The 15951-nt window shown below is 43.8% G+C and overlaps 3 protein-coding genes across 3 annotated transcripts; 1 reads left to right on the top strand and 2 right to left on the bottom strand.

Annotated features, from left to right (window-relative positions):
• Positions 1 to 50: 50 nt before the first annotated feature.
• Positions 51 to 4592, top strand: enosf1 (enolase superfamily member 1). Its single transcript, XM_061064011.1, has 15 exons — positions 51 to 425; positions 540 to 642; positions 1085 to 1200; positions 1388 to 1474; positions 1596 to 1622; positions 1711 to 1783; positions 2047 to 2085; positions 2283 to 2365; positions 2694 to 2816; positions 2896 to 3030; positions 3718 to 3759; positions 3848 to 3977; positions 4068 to 4167; positions 4258 to 4339; positions 4440 to 4592. Exons 1-15 carry the CDS (start codon positions 327 to 329, stop codon positions 4530 to 4532), a joined length of 1332 nt encoding a protein of 443 aa, XP_060919994.1. The 5' UTR covers positions 51 to 326; the 3' UTR covers positions 4533 to 4592.
• A 392-nt stretch (positions 4593 to 4984) lies between these two features.
• tyms (thymidylate synthetase) lies at positions 4985 to 8507 on the bottom strand. The gene is made up of 7 exons (XM_061064012.1): positions 8230 to 8507; positions 7859 to 7932; positions 7476 to 7650; positions 6591 to 6692; positions 6344 to 6519; positions 6174 to 6245; positions 4985 to 6093 (listed from the first exon to the last, which is right to left on the bottom strand). Exons 1-7 carry the CDS (start codon positions 8480 to 8482, stop codon positions 5956 to 5958), a joined length of 990 nt encoding a protein of 329 aa, XP_060919995.1. The 5' UTR covers positions 8483 to 8507; the 3' UTR covers positions 4985 to 5955.
• Positions 8508 to 9051: 544 nt separating this feature from the next.
• LOC132994188 (clusterin-like protein 1) lies at positions 9052 to 14183 on the bottom strand. The gene is made up of 9 exons (XM_061064383.1): positions 14102 to 14183; positions 13283 to 13404; positions 12479 to 12627; positions 11967 to 12137; positions 11420 to 11873; positions 11214 to 11342; positions 10387 to 10601; positions 9960 to 10140; positions 9052 to 9348 (listed from the first exon to the last, which is right to left on the bottom strand). The coding sequence occupies exons 2-9, from the start codon at positions 13371 to 13373 to the stop codon at positions 9338 to 9340; spliced, it is 1401 nt and encodes a 466-aa protein (XP_060920366.1). The 5' UTR covers positions 13374 to 13404; positions 14102 to 14183; the 3' UTR covers positions 9052 to 9337.
• Positions 14184 to 15951: the final 1768 nt, after the last annotated feature.

The following is a 15951-nucleotide window of genomic DNA, read 5'->3' as shown; positions in this document are numbered from 1 at the left end:
CACCTGATTCAGCTTTGACCTCAGGTAAATCCAGAAGACCCACACCTGCTGATCTGAGGGATCTGATTGGGCTGTAGACAGTGAGCAGGTCATACCATTTAATGCTTTGTAGACCAGAAGATATCTACTTTGAATTCGCTTTTTATTTTTATTTTTAGGAAATCCAACATAAAGGGCTTTACATGAGGCTCATCTGCTGGATACATTAGATGTGTTAGTGTTGCATGCCCCAGTGGATTCTTTGACCAGTGACAAAATGAAGTGGGCGGGGTCAAACTGCACAGAAACTTGACTTAGGCCTACAGTAAGAAACAAGCTCCACTCACATGACAAATTGTGCCAAAATGCAACACGGGATCGTGAATGTGACGGTCCGGGATGTGAGATTCCCCACTTCTTTGGAGCAACACGGCTCCGACGCAATGGTAAGGAAGATTTCAGCAGTCATCTGAAATCGTGCACTGAGTTTGAAAGTGTAACATTAGCCTAACAAAAGTTGGAGACCCGTCCTCACACTGCAGTTTCCCCCGACACTACAGCACACAGACCCGGATTATTCAGCTGCATATGTGGTCATCGACACGGACAGCGGACTGAAAGGTTTCGGCCTCACCTTCACCTGTGGAAAAGGCACCGAGATAGGTGAGATGAATACAGTTAGACCCCACGTTTTCACATTGATTGTTGTATTCATAATTTCGTAAATAAACAGTTTAAGGATAGAGCCGGTTGCTAATAGTTCTTGGAGACAAGTGGGGGAAATAACAAAGATAATACATTCTAAAAAAATACACAATGATAAATTTACAACTTCATAGAATGCTTCATTAACATCTGTGTTGGAAAGTTCCCATGATTCTGACTGTACGTGAAGGCAACGCTTCTTCCTCTCATCTGCTCTCTATGTGCAAAGTTGAACCGCACACCGCCATCCTGTGGTTGTGTTTAATTATTACAACAATAATATTTTCATTTAGGTCCATTTAGACTGTAACAGTAAGGGAGAGCTGTTTAGTTTGTAAAAATAAAAATGTTTGGAGCTTTGTTGACCTTTTTAAGGGGTTTGTGTTGTTGTTTCCTGCAGTGGTTTGTGCTGTGAAGGCTCTGTCCGGACTGGTTGTTGGGAAATCCCTGCAGGAGATTGTGAGTGATTTCCGTGGATTTTACCGCCTCCTGACCAGTGACAGTCAGATGAGATGGGTGAGAAGATCATGAAAGACTCTTGCATGTTTTATTTTTGTGAAGTGAATGCAGATGAAGCGCTTTGGAATCAAATAAAAACAGAATGGACTTTTTTTTTTTTTTTTTCTGGAGTGATACGATTTTTTTTTTTTTTTTTTTTAGTAAACTCAAAAATGGAGAGTGACTTTTTTTTCTGAACCTGAAGTTGGGCCCGGAGAAAGGAGTGATCCAGCTGGCCACCGCTGCCGTCCTCAACGCTGTGTGGGACCTGTGGGCGCGAGCGGAGTCCAAGGTGGGACTATTTGTTGCTGCTTTTTGATTTAAAAAAAAAAAAAAAAAAAACACAACACAATTTCTTTCACTAGTTTCCCTCTTCATGACTCACAAGCTGTTTTCCTGTCGTTCCCCTGTAGCCGCTGTGGAAGCTGCTTGTCGACATGGTGAGTCACCGAAGATGCAGATCTTTTGATTTATGTCCAGTGTGTGATCGCGAAGGTGAAACAAAACACCTTGCGTCTGTCGATTCAGGATCCCAAGCAGATGGTCTCCTGCATCGACTTCAGATACATCACAGACGTGCTCACGGAGAAGGAGGCTCTCGGTGAGACCTGCTGATGACGGATAACGAGACGTTTTCACACGTGCACTCCTGAACATGTCGAGTAAATGTCAGGAAAGTACTACTTACTACTTAACAACATACCGGGGTGTCCCTCACAGTGGGAAGCTTCCTCTGTTCTTCCTCTGATTTATCCGTCACATGCAGGAAACGTGCAGGTTTAGTGCATGTGTGAAAACCGATAGAGTCCAATTTGAAGACATGAATCCCCATTTTTTTTTTCTAAGTGTATTCCTCTTTTTCAGACATACTCATGAAAGCGCAGGAGGGCAAGCAGCTGAGAGGTGAGAACACTCCAAAGAGCCATTAATTACATGTCTGAATGGGATTATCCAGAAAGAAATAGCCTCTTTAGAAATCAACAGGAGTGCTTTTAGCCTCCATAATGGCTCCCTACGCTCCATGTCTGCTCCATTAAACCGTCCTCCTCCTCCTCCTCCTCGAGTGCTGATTAAATTGGACTCCTTCTTTTGCCTGCCAGAGGATCAAATGCTGCGGGAGGGTTACCCTGCCTACACCACTTCCTGTGCCTGGCTCGGATATTCAGACCAGCAGCTCAGACAGGTCTGTGCCGCTGTGAAATATCAATCCTATGTTTGAGCTCATAGATTGTATTGAAGAAGTCAAAGAAGTATCTCTGATTCTGATGGAAGCAACCTGCCAATTTAAAGTAGCCGAGGGACCATTTATTATAAATTTAACATCATGTTGTTTCGAGGTAGACTCCAGACACTTTCCTCGCTGGTATCAGAAAAGTGGAGTCTCCCCCTGCTGGCCATTAGAAAGATTACAGGTTGAAATTGATTCCTCGTTGGCTTCACTTTTAAACCAGTCTTGACCCCTTCTGAAATAGAAAACATCAATCAGACACATTTCGTTTTTTTTCCTGCAGCTCTGCACGGATGCTCTCAGAAGCGGCTGGACCAAATTCAAAGTGAAAGTCGGAGCAGATCTGGAGGACGACATCCGCAGGTGCCGCCTCATACGGGAAATGATTGGACCCGACAACACCTTGGTGAGGCCTCCGCCATTTTTACTCCCAATTATTTAAACAACCGAATACTAAAGAATGATTTTTTTTTTTCCTGCGACAGATGATCGACGCCAACCAGAGGTGGGACGTGGCCGAGGCCATCAGCTGGGTGTCCAGCCTGGCCCAGTTCAAACCTCTTTGGATCGAGGAGCCCACGTCGCCTGATGACATCCTGGGTCACGCAGCCATCTCACAGGTAGGAGAGATAAATGAGTTTATTTAGCCTGGTCCCTATACTCGTGCTTTGTAGTAGTTTGTAAAACCTTACTGTTATTTGTTCCACCTTGTGGCTATTTTAAGCTTTATTTTTTTTTTTTACTTTTTATGCCTTTTGTTAGAGATTGGTAAGCAGATAGTCAGAAATTAAAGAGAGAGAGAGAGAGAGAGAGTAAGGAATGACATGCCAGAAAGTAGCCATAGGTCAGATTTGAAGCTCGGGCAGCCTGCTTAGAGGACTACAGCCTCCGTACATGGGGCGCGCACACTAACCACTAGGCTAGTGCGCGCGCCCCATGTGACTAGGCTACCATTGCCCCTATTGTATGTCATTTTAGAGTCTGTATTAAAGTCTCTGAAATTGTCCTGCGTGGTTTCTTTTGGGTTGGTTTGTGTCTCTTTGGACTTGAGTTGCATGTTTCTGTGTCTAATTTGTTTCTCATTATTTTTGTCTTTGTTGCCGATTTGAGCGTCTCCATGGTTGTGTTGTGTAACTCTTGCTGCATCTCTCCGTCTCCGTCGTCTATTTAAACATCTTTGTAGTTTGTTTGAGTCACTTTGTGTTTGTTTTCTCTCTCATAGACGTGTGTCTCTTTGTCCATACTGACTGTCGTTCAGAACTCCATCCACACTTTGTGACTGCTAAAACATGTTTGATTTGTTGCAGGCTTTGGCTCCTCTCGGGATCGGGGTGGCAACAGGAGAGCAGGTCTGGACTCTAGTTTATTTTAACTGTCGCACAAAAGATCGGTCTGATAATATTCTGGCTTTCAGTCGGGTAACTGTTTCCTCTGCAGTGTCACAACAGGGTGATGTTTAAGCAGTTCCTCCAGGCCTCGGCTCTGCAGTTTGTCCAAATAGACAGCTGCCGGGTGGGGAGTGTCAACGAGAACCTGGCTGTGCTGCTCATGGCCCACAAGTTCCAGGGTAAATATTAAAAATGAGGAGAATAAGTGCGTTTTAACCTTTTCTATAAAACTAGGGCTTGAAATAAACTTTCTCTGTCTTCTCCCTTAGTGCCCGTTTGTCCTCACAGCGGAGGAGTCGGCCTCTGCGAGCTCGTCCAGCATCTCATTCTGTTCGACTTCATCGGTGTGTCGGCTAGTCTCAGCGGCCGGTAAGAGCAGGGGCTCCTGACTCTCTGTGATTGACTTTTTTAAAATTAAAACCATTTATTATTCTTACTTTTTTTTTTTCCCTCCTTCAGAATGTGTGAATATGTTGACCACTTGCACGAGCACTTCACCAGCCCTGTGGTGATACATGACGCCCACTATGTGCCCCCCAAGGTAAGACGAAGTACATCTCAGCATAACTCTAAAAAAAAAAAGTGACATTTCCACATGTTATTTCACCGGTTTGAGTCACTTTGATTCTTCATGTCCTCAGGATCCGGGATATTCTTGTGAGATGTTGGAGTCTTCAGTGCAGAGACACGAGTACCCCGAAGGAGATGTTTGGAAGCAGCTTCTGAACAAATGAGGAATTTATCTTTAAACATCTTACTGTAAAACTTCAAATAAAAGCACATTTTAAGGCCCAGTCCCTTTAACTAGCCTGCTGCACCTTTTGACAAACAGAGGCAGCTCTCAAGAGCCCTAAGCGGTCCAGTTCAGTTTGGTATGGTTCACTTTTTTTGGCGTTTCCAAAAGGTGTCAAAAGTTGAGAGTAGTACCAAAAAGGGCAGATCCGTACCGTCCTACTGTTTTGGTACCCTTCTGTCGGGGTGCAAAGCGTACTGATTTGACCCTGAAGTTGTGAAGCTTAACATACTGCAGGACGTTGGAAAACAAAACTTGGAAACCTCTTAAAATGGGTGGTAAGATCTACAGACTGAAAACATATGTGAACACTGAACCAGTAAACGCTCATTCCTGAAACTCTTTACGTTAACTTTTGTACTGGAAGGATTCTGCTCCAAGAATCAAGAAGACAAAGGTAAATTCTTTATTTACAAATTAGATCTTCAAAATCGAAAAATGGAAACACATCTAACCAGCGGTTTGTCGACCATCCCAAAAGTTCGTCCTCAGGTGAATAGAGCCAATAATACATCAGAAGATTTACGACAGAAATCCTTAAAGAAGTCAAGATCATTTTTGTATTATAAATAAGAACGTAATCTGTAAGATATCTACTGAATGAAATGATAAAGTGAGCTTACTATATGATCAGATATTAAAGAAACATGCTGTGTTGAAGTGCTTCTCTGACAACAATGCAGCAGCCAGTATGTCCTCCTTCTAACTTTAGATTCTGGTCCTGAACGCTCTGGATTTGTTTGGACCAGAGAAGGTAGGCGGTTTTAAGGCACCCCAACACAGCTGTTTTGGACGCCCCTCAGTTTGCCAGATATGAGAGCAGTTATCAGGTCAACAGGTGTTGCAGCGATGGAAGCGGGCAAGAGAAGTGGTTCAGATAGAAGTGATTGTACCCGACCTAAAAAGCCTCTGCATGTTTCTAAAAAGCTCCACGAGCAGAAACGTGCTCAAACTAGGATCAATATTGGAGATGCTTTTGAAAAATGGAGAGAGGTTAGAACACAGAAAGGTTTACAGACTGATGCAGAGCTGGATAAACACTGAAGCTTCAGTGTCCACCACATGGCAACCTGCGTGAGCATCAACTCTAGAGAGGAGGGGGCGGGGGTTTGAGTTTAGACTGCAGTACCCATTTCAAACATTAGGTGTCAGAGTTACATATTTCTCCTTTAGAGTGTGAGTACTAGAAGTAACAGACAGCATTCTTCTGTGGTTTGAATGAACTTTTAAAAACACATGGATGGTGTAAATGGGACTGGAGGACAAACACTATAAAGTCTTATTTAAAGATGTGAAAATGTATTTTTCTAAAGCGCCCTCATCGCCTACACACGGCCTTTTCATACCTCATCACAATTACATTCTCACACAGCCATCTGCATCTTAATGGAGGGGTGGGGGTTGTAGTCGCAGATCTCAAAGTCCTCTGCACGGAAGTCGTCGATGCGCTCCACTTGCCTCAGGATCTTCAGCGCGGGGAACGGCCGGATCTCCCGCTGAAGCTGGAATGTCAGACGGATGAGCACGTGTGCACTGAATGTTTTTCAAATAAAGAAAAAAAAACGACCTTGAGCAAACTCACCTGTATCTTCAGAGGTTCAATGTGATTGACGTAGACGTGAGCGTCTCCTAGAGTGTGAACGAAGTCGCCCGGCTGCAGGGACGAGAAAAAATAAAATAATTCCATCACGTGTGAGTGGATTAGGAGCGCATCAACACGTTTGAAATGAAGCACTGATTAAGAGCTCTCACCTTCAGCCCGGTGATGTGTGCGATCATGTAGGTGAGAAGTGCGTAGCTGGCGACGTTGAACGGCACGCCGAGGCCCATGTCACCCGAGCGCTGGTACAGCTGACAGGACAGCTCGCCGTCACACACGTAGAACTGGCAGAGGGCGTGGCAGGGGGGCAGCGCCATGGAGGGGAGGTCTGCAGCGAGAGGACGTGGATTAAAACAAGAGCTCTAGAGGAGTTTAGCTGAAGTGGGTTTCACGCTTCACCTTTGGGGTTCCAGGCGCACATGATGATGCGTCTGTCCTCGGGGTTCTTTTTGATCGTGTCGATCACGTTCTGCAGCTGGTCGACACCTTGTCCCGTGTAATCTGTTGAAGGAAGTGAAGGGGAACGTTACTCTGCTGGGTCGGTGTAGCTTCTCTTACCAAATGTTTTAACAAGAGTAGAACACAGAGTCCCGTCGATGGCGGTCTACATGCTCTTAAAGGTCCCATATTCTGCTTTTTCTGGTTTTATATGCTCTTTAGTGTGTTCTCCAAGTGTCCTGTGCATGTTTAGGCACATCTATGTGCAAAAATTCAAAGTCTGCGGAAACGTGGCTTCTCCTACCTCCTCCTGTTAGCTGTAGCATTAGCCGCATGTAACGCTCAGTTCTAGCCCCCCTCAATAAAATTTGTGAGTGCGACGTCATTGTCAGTGTGAGATCACTGATCTAAGCCCGTTGGCTCGTTGTGGCAAGCCCAGCAGCTCATGTTGAAATTTCCGAGAAGCGTGCTGAGCAACTGACCAATAACGACAGAGCGGATCGGCAGACCAATCAGAGCAGACTTGGCCCACGTGGGGTCTAACAGTGTGGGCTCAACAGAGCGTAGCTGACGGACTCAGAGCGTAGAGGGAGCAAGGAGGAGCAGTACATGAAAACAGACTTTTTTCAGACTTTAGCTATTGAACGTAAACATACAAAAGTAGGTACATAGATTAAATATACAAACCCCAAAAAGGGCAGAATATGGGCTCTTTAACCTTCATAAAATCCAAACAGGTGAGTTATCAACAAAATAAAACCCGTACAGTTTGTGCAAATTTAGATAAGATGTTTTATTAAAAAATGGAAAGTGAGATTGTAAATATTAACACTTGACATGCTGTACCTGCGTGCATGTTCGTGTACTCTGCACCGAAGTGCCTCCACTGGAATCCATACACAGGACCCAGGTCGCCCGCCTCCCTCTCTGTGAACCCGAGGTTGTCGAGGAAGTCCCGGGAGCCGTTGGCATCCCAAATCTTCACCCCTTTCTCTGAGAGCTCCTTGGCGTTTGTCGACCCCTTGTCACACCACAAACACAAAACGGGAAAGGATCAGACATCGGCACGAAACTTCAGGGGATGTGCCAACTTGGAAAGGAAATGCCAGTCCATCAAAACGTGCACACAAAATAAACAAACTTCTGAGATTTGTATGACAATTTCTCTAAGAGGTTACGTCCCTTATGTCGTCATAGATGGGACAATAAAACTTTCTTTTCGTCTTTACCTTGATGAACCACAGCAGCTCTTCTAGGATTCCTCTCCAAAACACTCTCTTGGTCGTCAGCAAAGGAAACTGGTCTAAAAACAAACAGGTTATATGACATTCTTTCAAAGTGTGTTTGGCCTGATCAGCACTGGGTGTACCATCAACTCTTTTGCATTGATGCATTTATACATGTTCTATGTATAAACAGCAGATGGTGCATTTGGTCAGTAGATTACATTTATAAAGAGTTTACTTTGGATTATTTTCACATTTTAAAGCAGACACTTCAGTAGTATTATTTCGTACTATAGTGTAAGTACCTGAATGCCTCTTGCACCACTTGTTTGCTAAATCATCTTTATAAAAATCAGCAGTAATTGAATGCAAACCTCGCAGACTGTATCTGGCCTGTGCACCGAACACAGACAGGACTCCTGTCCCGGTCCGGTCCCCCTTTCTGCGGCCGTGCTGCAGGATGTACTCGATCTGATCCAGGTACCCGCGTTCATCACACAAAACACCGAAGTTCTTCTTCTTCTTCGTCGTCGTCTGCTCCGCTGCAGCCGCCTTGCTCTGGTCCTCCACTTCACCTGCAGCCTCTCTGTGCAGCTCCTCGGTGAGCACGTCCGAAGTCACCGGCATTTTCACGATTTAGAAAGTAAAGAAAGTTTTCACGAAGGACGGAACAAACGTGCTGTCGTGTTGCAGGTTGTTGTCACTAGTGGCTTATTTCCCGGGTAATATTCGTGGTGATGATGTCACGCGCGCTATTTTCTTCTTCTTCGGTTGTTTTATTGGCGGTTGACAAACAACGAATTGGTGCATTACCGCCACCTACTGGTGTGTAGTGAGCACCAGGATGTGTATCATATCAACTTAAATAAATAAATAATAAATCTAATAATGAATTATATGTATTTTATAATTAACCAGAAACTTGTTATATATTTATATATATATTTTAAACTAAAATTTTATTACACATGTGATTTAAACGAGGTTAGTGCTGCAGTAAAATGCAATTTAATACTTAAACTGATTGTGGAAAGTTTCACGAGTTTTGCATTAATAACTTGTCCTGAACAAACTGTTAAAAAAAACTTCTCAGTTTCAAAGTCTTTATAAATACAGAGCTTCAGATAAGGTGTTAAGAGTGATTAATAGTGCAGCTTTTCAGATATTCAAAGTGTTTGACCAATCACTTTAAAAACAACAGAGACCCATTCAATGTAAACGCCCACCTTCAAAGGGTTAAAATCCAAAGACTGGCCCGAGGCAGAGAACACATACTGCAGCTTTATTGCACAGAGGTTTAAAAACAACTAGAATATACATATACATGAATAAAAAAGATCTAGGTGTTGCATGTAAAGGTGAACATGTGTATATGACGCATTTTCAAGTTTTGCAGAGGTAAGCTAAAAACAAATGGTACTTTGGCTTATTTTTGGATGATCATCTGTAGATCACACTGCATTTGATGCTGGGATGTCCACTTCACTCTGTCCCTGTGTGAAAAGGAAACACACAAAAAGTTTAAAATAAATAAAATGAAAGTTATGCTATTTGAAGAGAAAACCTAAAAATGATCATGGCTTCAAATAACAACAATAGAAGCATTTGTATCCAGTTAATGATAATAGGGATTACACACATCCATTTTCTTTACAGCTGTTTTGGTTTGGGGGTCGCGGGGGTCTTGAGCTGATCCCAGCTGTCATTGGGCGAGAGGTGGGGTACAACCTGGACTGGTCACCAGCCAATCACAGGGCTGACATATAGAGACAGACAACCAGCCACACTCACATTCACATCTACAGACAATTTAGAGTTACTAATTAAGCTAACGAGCATGTCTTTGGACTGTGGGAGGAAGCCGGAGCACCCGGAGAGAACCCACGCATGCACGGGGGGAGCATGCAGACTCCACACAGAGAGGCTCCTGTCAGACGGGGATTCAAACCAGGAACCTCAGAGCACTAACGACTGCGCCCCCAGGGGTTACACGTGATCTTAAATTCATAATAGCTCATCCATCTTCATTTCAGTTTGGAGCTCTGCAAGATGATGCTGAGGGACACAATAATTAACGAAGCCGTCATCCCGCCGTGATCAATACCTCGTATCTGTCGTTTATGGAGCGTCAAAGCCTCCTGAGCTGCGTACTGGATAAAAGCAGGATCATCCACCTCCAGGTCTGCTGGGACTGAGACAGTTAACGGGGCCGAGTCCAGGATAGTTACAGTCACACTGCTGTCAGCTTTAGGTCTGATGGTCTTCATCTGCTGCTGTTGATTCACCTGTACATTCAGATTCAGAGAAGAGAAGATAAACCTTTATTTATCCCACTGCAGAGAAGATTACAAAGAGCAAGGATTGACAAAAAAAATGTCACAAATGTAGTCTGAACATGCATTGAGTTAAATTTGTTAATTTGACGTCATTGAATGAACAATTTGTAACATTACTGTTCAGAACATCCCAAATGAAACACCACGAGTCGTACTAGATAAAGTGCGACAAATCCAACATTACTCCAAGCTTACTGTGATGACACTGAAGATGTTGTGTGGGCCCTCTGTGCTGTCTGACAGGCGGCTGACCCAGCGGTACTTGTCCTCCATGTTGCTGAGCCATGTCTGCGTGTCCACCGTGTGCCTGCGCACCAGCTGCAGCCGGTCGTCGAACTGCTCACGGGAGGCGTTCAGAAGTAAGTGCATCTCCTCCACCTCAGAGTGCAGCTGCTGGACGATGGGACACTCTGTGGACAGATATGACCATGTGCATGGGAGAAGTTCACATCAGGATATCAGTGGGTCATATATTAAATAACAGTTTGAGTCGGTAAAGGAGCAAAAAAGCAAAACGTATTCTGGCTTCATTTTCTTAAATGTTATGAATTTGATGTTCCCTGTTTTGTATGAGTGTAGAAATATCTCAAAATCTTAACATTTAAAGGAGCAATATGTAACGCTGACACCTAGTGTTTAAAATTGGTACTGCAGTCTAAACTCAAAACATTGTAGAGAGCTGTCTCCCCCCGCCCCCTCCTCTCTAGAGTCGATGCTCATGCAGGTCGCCATGCTGTGGACGCTGAAGCTTCAGTGTTTATCCAGCTCTGCATCGGTCTGTAAACCTTTCTGCGTTCTAACCTCTCTCCATTTTTCAAAAGCATCTCCAATATTGATCCTAGTTTGAGCACGTTTCTGCTCGTGGAGCTTATCTGAGTCAGAAAGTCCCTTAAAGGTCCAGATAGGAACATGTTTGCATATCTGTACAGTTTGTAGTTCAGTGATTCTGTGGGACAAGCTGCTAAATAGACATTGAACTTGTAATTCCTATAATAAAAACACATTTCATGGCAATCATTTACCTTTGAACAGATATTCCTTACACGTCACACACCAACTTCGGAGCTGCAGGCACTCTGATGTTTGTCTGCGGAGACGTCTGCACAGGTGTCGGCTCTGTAACTGTTCCAAAGCAGGAAGGAATCCTGGTTCTGTGTAAATAAACACACAGTAAGATGTGTTCTGTCTTACGTTGGAAGGGAAACGAAAACAAGACGACATTAGATACCTCTGTTCGGTTGCTGAGAGTTCTCCTCCTCTCCTTGAACATCTTCAAAAACATCAGCCACCGAGGAGCTGATTTCCCCCATCACATTCCTCCCAAAGTCATACACCGAATCAACGAGGTGATCCAGACCCAGAGTCCTGAAGAAGCCAAGACTCGAGCCACCCTGCGTGGATGACAGAGGAGCGGGGTGGAGCTCTGCGGTGAATGCCAGCAGGAAGGATTCGCTGAACACCTGTTGCATCTTTTCCACCACAGTGACGCTCTGGTTGAACAGGAAGTTGGTTCTTGAAAGAAGTTGGCCGAAGGACGCATCCATCTGCTGAAGATCGGCTTCATCTCCTGTGACCTGGTAGTTCTCGGCCAAGTTTGCGTGACCCACATTCTCCTCATTTTGATAATAATAACGATCTGTATTTTCCAGCTGGGCGGCGAGCGTCTTGAAAAACTCCTCCAACTGCAGAAAGAATTAAACAAACAAACTATAGCCTTCCTGGATCTTCAGATTCACAAATCAGTCCTTTTTCTGAAGCTCATGAGATTTTCTAACCTTAAACGAGAAGGAGGTGAAGCCGCGGCGACATGTAGAGGTATAAAAGTCCTTACAAGCAACTTCAAGACACGGCCGGCATTCCTCGAAGGACGATTTGGTTAAATCTTGACATTGCCTCTCAGCCTCCTCAAGTTTCTGCTCGGTTTCTCGGGCTAGCTGCGTCGCCCCCTGAAAGAACCCCCGACACAGAAAGGCCTGTCTCAGATACATAACCTTAATGAGCATGGCACACAGCATTAATCTACAGACAGTTAATTTATCCCAACTGCTTTAAAAATACACCCAGACTCCCTAAACTAGCTTTACTCCCACACATGCATTCATCGCTGTCTGCTTTGAGGTCTCTCGTTTCCAATTTTTGCATTTATGAGGCCAAAAATAAATCGTAATTTTGCCCAAAGTTTGGCATGTAACTTCTTTGCAGATGGTTGATTTCTGTGACGAGTCTTTCTGTTTACACCAGCCTGCCTTTGGAGGTGTTATTCATGTGGTAAATCACAGATTCGTACCCTCTTCTTGTCACTGCTCTGTCTCAGGGCGTCCATAAAATGTGTGTACTTCTCCTCTTTTTCCTCCATCAGCTCCTTCACCTGCTTCACCCCGAGGACGGCTCGCTTTATTTCCTCATCGACGAAACGCTCTCCTGCTGCAGACAGCTCTACAAACACCGACCAAACACACACAGTCATTAAACCTGCAACATATATAGAAAAAAAAAATATAACGAGTTCATATAAATGTTTTATGGGGGTGGCAGGAGCTCAGCTCTGTCGGGACTTGGGTGGGAACCAGAGGGACCAGACGTCACCGCCTGTTCAAGTCCTGGAGCCTTGTTGAAGTTTGTCTGGTAGCTGGAGGGGTGGCAGGGCACTTCCTGAGTACTGCTGGCCCGCCCTTGAGCAAAGCACTGAACCCCAACCCCAGCTCTGGCATGCTCATGTCCACGTGTCCTGTTTGTGCATGTGTGTATTTCAGGGCCCTGTGTGTAAAGAGACTGGGAACTGGACATGAGCTTGCACAGTTATTTTCTAGTCTTCTGACTATTCAAAGCTGACGAGGCAGCGGGAGCAAATTGGGTTTGAGTGTCTTGCCTTTAGGACAAATCGGACATGTTGCTGCAGGAGCTCGGAATCAAACACCCCCCCCGGTTTGGAGACAACCGACTCTACCACCTGAGCCACAGCCGCCCCGCCCCGCCACACTCCTGCTGTGAGAAGTATGCCTCTCAGTAACAGAGTGTAACCCTCAGAGATTAGTAAAGTATGTAAAAAAAAAGAAGCATGCAAGCACAACAATCATTTCAAAGGCCTCACCTCTCAGCGTGTCCTCGTTCAGTGGAGGAGAGTCAGCAGCACAGAGCAGGACCTGAGAGACGCAGAGAATCTGTACAAGCAGCCGCCTCATCCTGTCTTAGGTCGATTATAAAGGACAGATCCTGCACATGAACATGATACAACAACTTACCCCAGCAAAAAAAACGCTCTGATTTATCAACCAGACAAATCAGCTGCCACAAGGTGGAGCCATTTCTCAAACATATTCAACTTAAATACAGTTAAAATTAAATATAAGCATGTAAACCCATAACAATCAGACACTAAATGAACATGGTTATGAAAATAGATCTAAATCCACCAAAGCTTCTGCAGTGAACTAATCTCTCTGACTGTTATCAATATTTCATACCAGGAAAAAATAACTTTAAGACAGTTCAATTGTATATTTTTTGTAAGTAAAGCAAAAACAAAAAAAAAGTTTAATGTTTCCTCAGGATGAAAATTGGAGTGAACTTTAGGATGGTGAACATCTGCACATTAGGAAACGGGTATAAAACCCATTACACATCAATCAATAATATATATATAAAGTTATGCACCAAATTATTTCACAAATCAAAGTCAGCATTAACTGTAAATTAACCTGAATAGATGTTATACTTTAATTTCCTCTGCATGCTTAAAAGTTGAACTGAAAATACAAAGTAAGAATGTCCGTTCAATGTGTCTGAAAAAAACTTGAACTAAATACTACAAATATTTCAGAAAAATAACAACTTTATATCTGGTGCTAACCTCGGAGTCTGACCCTGAGAAGGATTTCTAGAATAGTTTAATGGAGTTCCAAATATTTACCTTGAAAGCGATGAAAACATCCGACTGCAGACACGAGCACCTGGTTGCTGTTTGAGAGATGAGGCCGTCTGCTTCCTCAAAGGATTGTCCTATTTCAAATGATCTATACGAGCACAGATCCTATTAGTGTGTTGGCATCGAGCCTTACACAAACAACCAGGGTGCTATTTATGAAACGTTTCTATTAATAAACAAAAGTGGGACTAAATAGACTAAATACCTGTTAGGCTGTTTCTTGCAGCTTTTGATGCACTGTTTAAAGAATATCCCCATTATGAAGTTTAATCAAAACAATGTCATCACTTGAAATGTAACCCTGCATTGCACAAATATTTTAATATCTGAACTGAAATGAATCAAGTGGTATGTTTTGGTGCGTTCAATGTCCTCTCCTCACGTGGCCCTCACATGGCAGATGCAATAAACACAGAAGGTGAAATGCTTATTAAAAGAATAATTATCCTATATCTATAAAAATGAAACCTCATTCATTTAAATGGATAACAGCATCAACATACTCCAGCGGCCTCCTCAGGTCAGACTTTCTGCTTTAATCTGCATCAGACTGACGGTAAGCCTGACCCCCTGCAGAGAGCTGGCACACACTGGCATGGTTTCAGACTTAAGCTCTGCGCCGCGGGCCAGAATTAGAGCAGAAGGAATGCATGTAAGAGTACGCATGTATATCGGCTGCGTAAAAACATTCAATAGGAAAAGAGTGTGTCAAATCATGTTGTGTTTGCTTTACATTCTACTCAGCTATTGGTTTCATTTCATCTTCATTAGGCGTAAAAAGTCCATCAGCAGGTTTTTGAAACTTGTTTTAGTTGTGAAATCAATTAGGAGAGGAGGAAAACCTCTGTGGACGAGGCCAATGGAAGCCATCTGATCCAACCTTCACATTAGGGCCCAAGTCTCTGGCTAGACTCTTCTCCTCTGTCGCCCCCCAGTGGTGGAACGAACTACCAAACTCCATTTGACCTGCAGAGTCCCTGTGCACCTTTAAGAAAAAGCTAAAGACCCAGCTCTTTCATCCACTTACTGACATTGTTTCCACTCTAGATGCTTGCTTGTAACCCCTCGATGTACGTCGCTTTGGATAAAAGCGTCTGATTAATGAATTGTTGAATTGTAGAAATTGGATCTTTGATTTCATTTTGGGAAAAATGACAATTTTGTACTTGTATCTCCTGTCACCAAGTGGTTAAAAAGTAAGCTTTTGCAACCCTTCTGTCGAGTTGTTTATAGATTTAAGGACCCTGCAATACAACAAATTATCCTCCTTAAATCTAGATCAAATGTTCAGATGCCAGCAGAAAACTTGAAGATCATCTTGAACTCATTTTACCAATATTTACTTCAGAGTATCCAGTGAGTTCTTAGCATTATCCAAAACATCTATCACACTGTGTCAGCGCACTACAAGAAACAGCCGTCCTGCTTCCTGTCTTTCCTTCCTCCAGCGACTCTCTCCTGCTGCATAAAACAATCTGCCTTGTTCTTATCCTGATATCTAAACATGGCAGCAGCGTGGTAAATGTGGAATTCCTGTGTGCTCTCAGTTAATCTGAGCCCAGCGCTGAAAGCCTTGACCCGGCAAATGAGGTCCCAACCTCTGAATCAGCACCAGCAGGAGCAGGCCTGCAAGATACCTGACCCTCAGCTGCTTTTTATCAGCTCGCCACGATCCCTATCTGAGCCATAATACCAGCCTGCTGCTCCAATTATAGCCGACAGTAAAATAACAGTTTTCAAGCCTTTAGGAAAACAGGTAATTAGTCGCTTTATCATCTCAGGCTGGTCTAATATGTGCTGGGCTGGAGTGGGTCAAACTCCAGCTATTAACACTG

Source organism: Labrus mixtus, chromosome 19 (assembly GCF_963584025.1).
Source record: "Labrus mixtus chromosome 19, fLabMix1.1, whole genome shotgun sequence".
NCBI lineage: Eukaryota > Metazoa > Chordata > Actinopteri > Labriformes > Labridae > Labrus > Labrus mixtus.
Note: the sequence above shows the minus strand (reverse complement) of the source record. Positions and strands in the feature narration are given on the sequence as shown.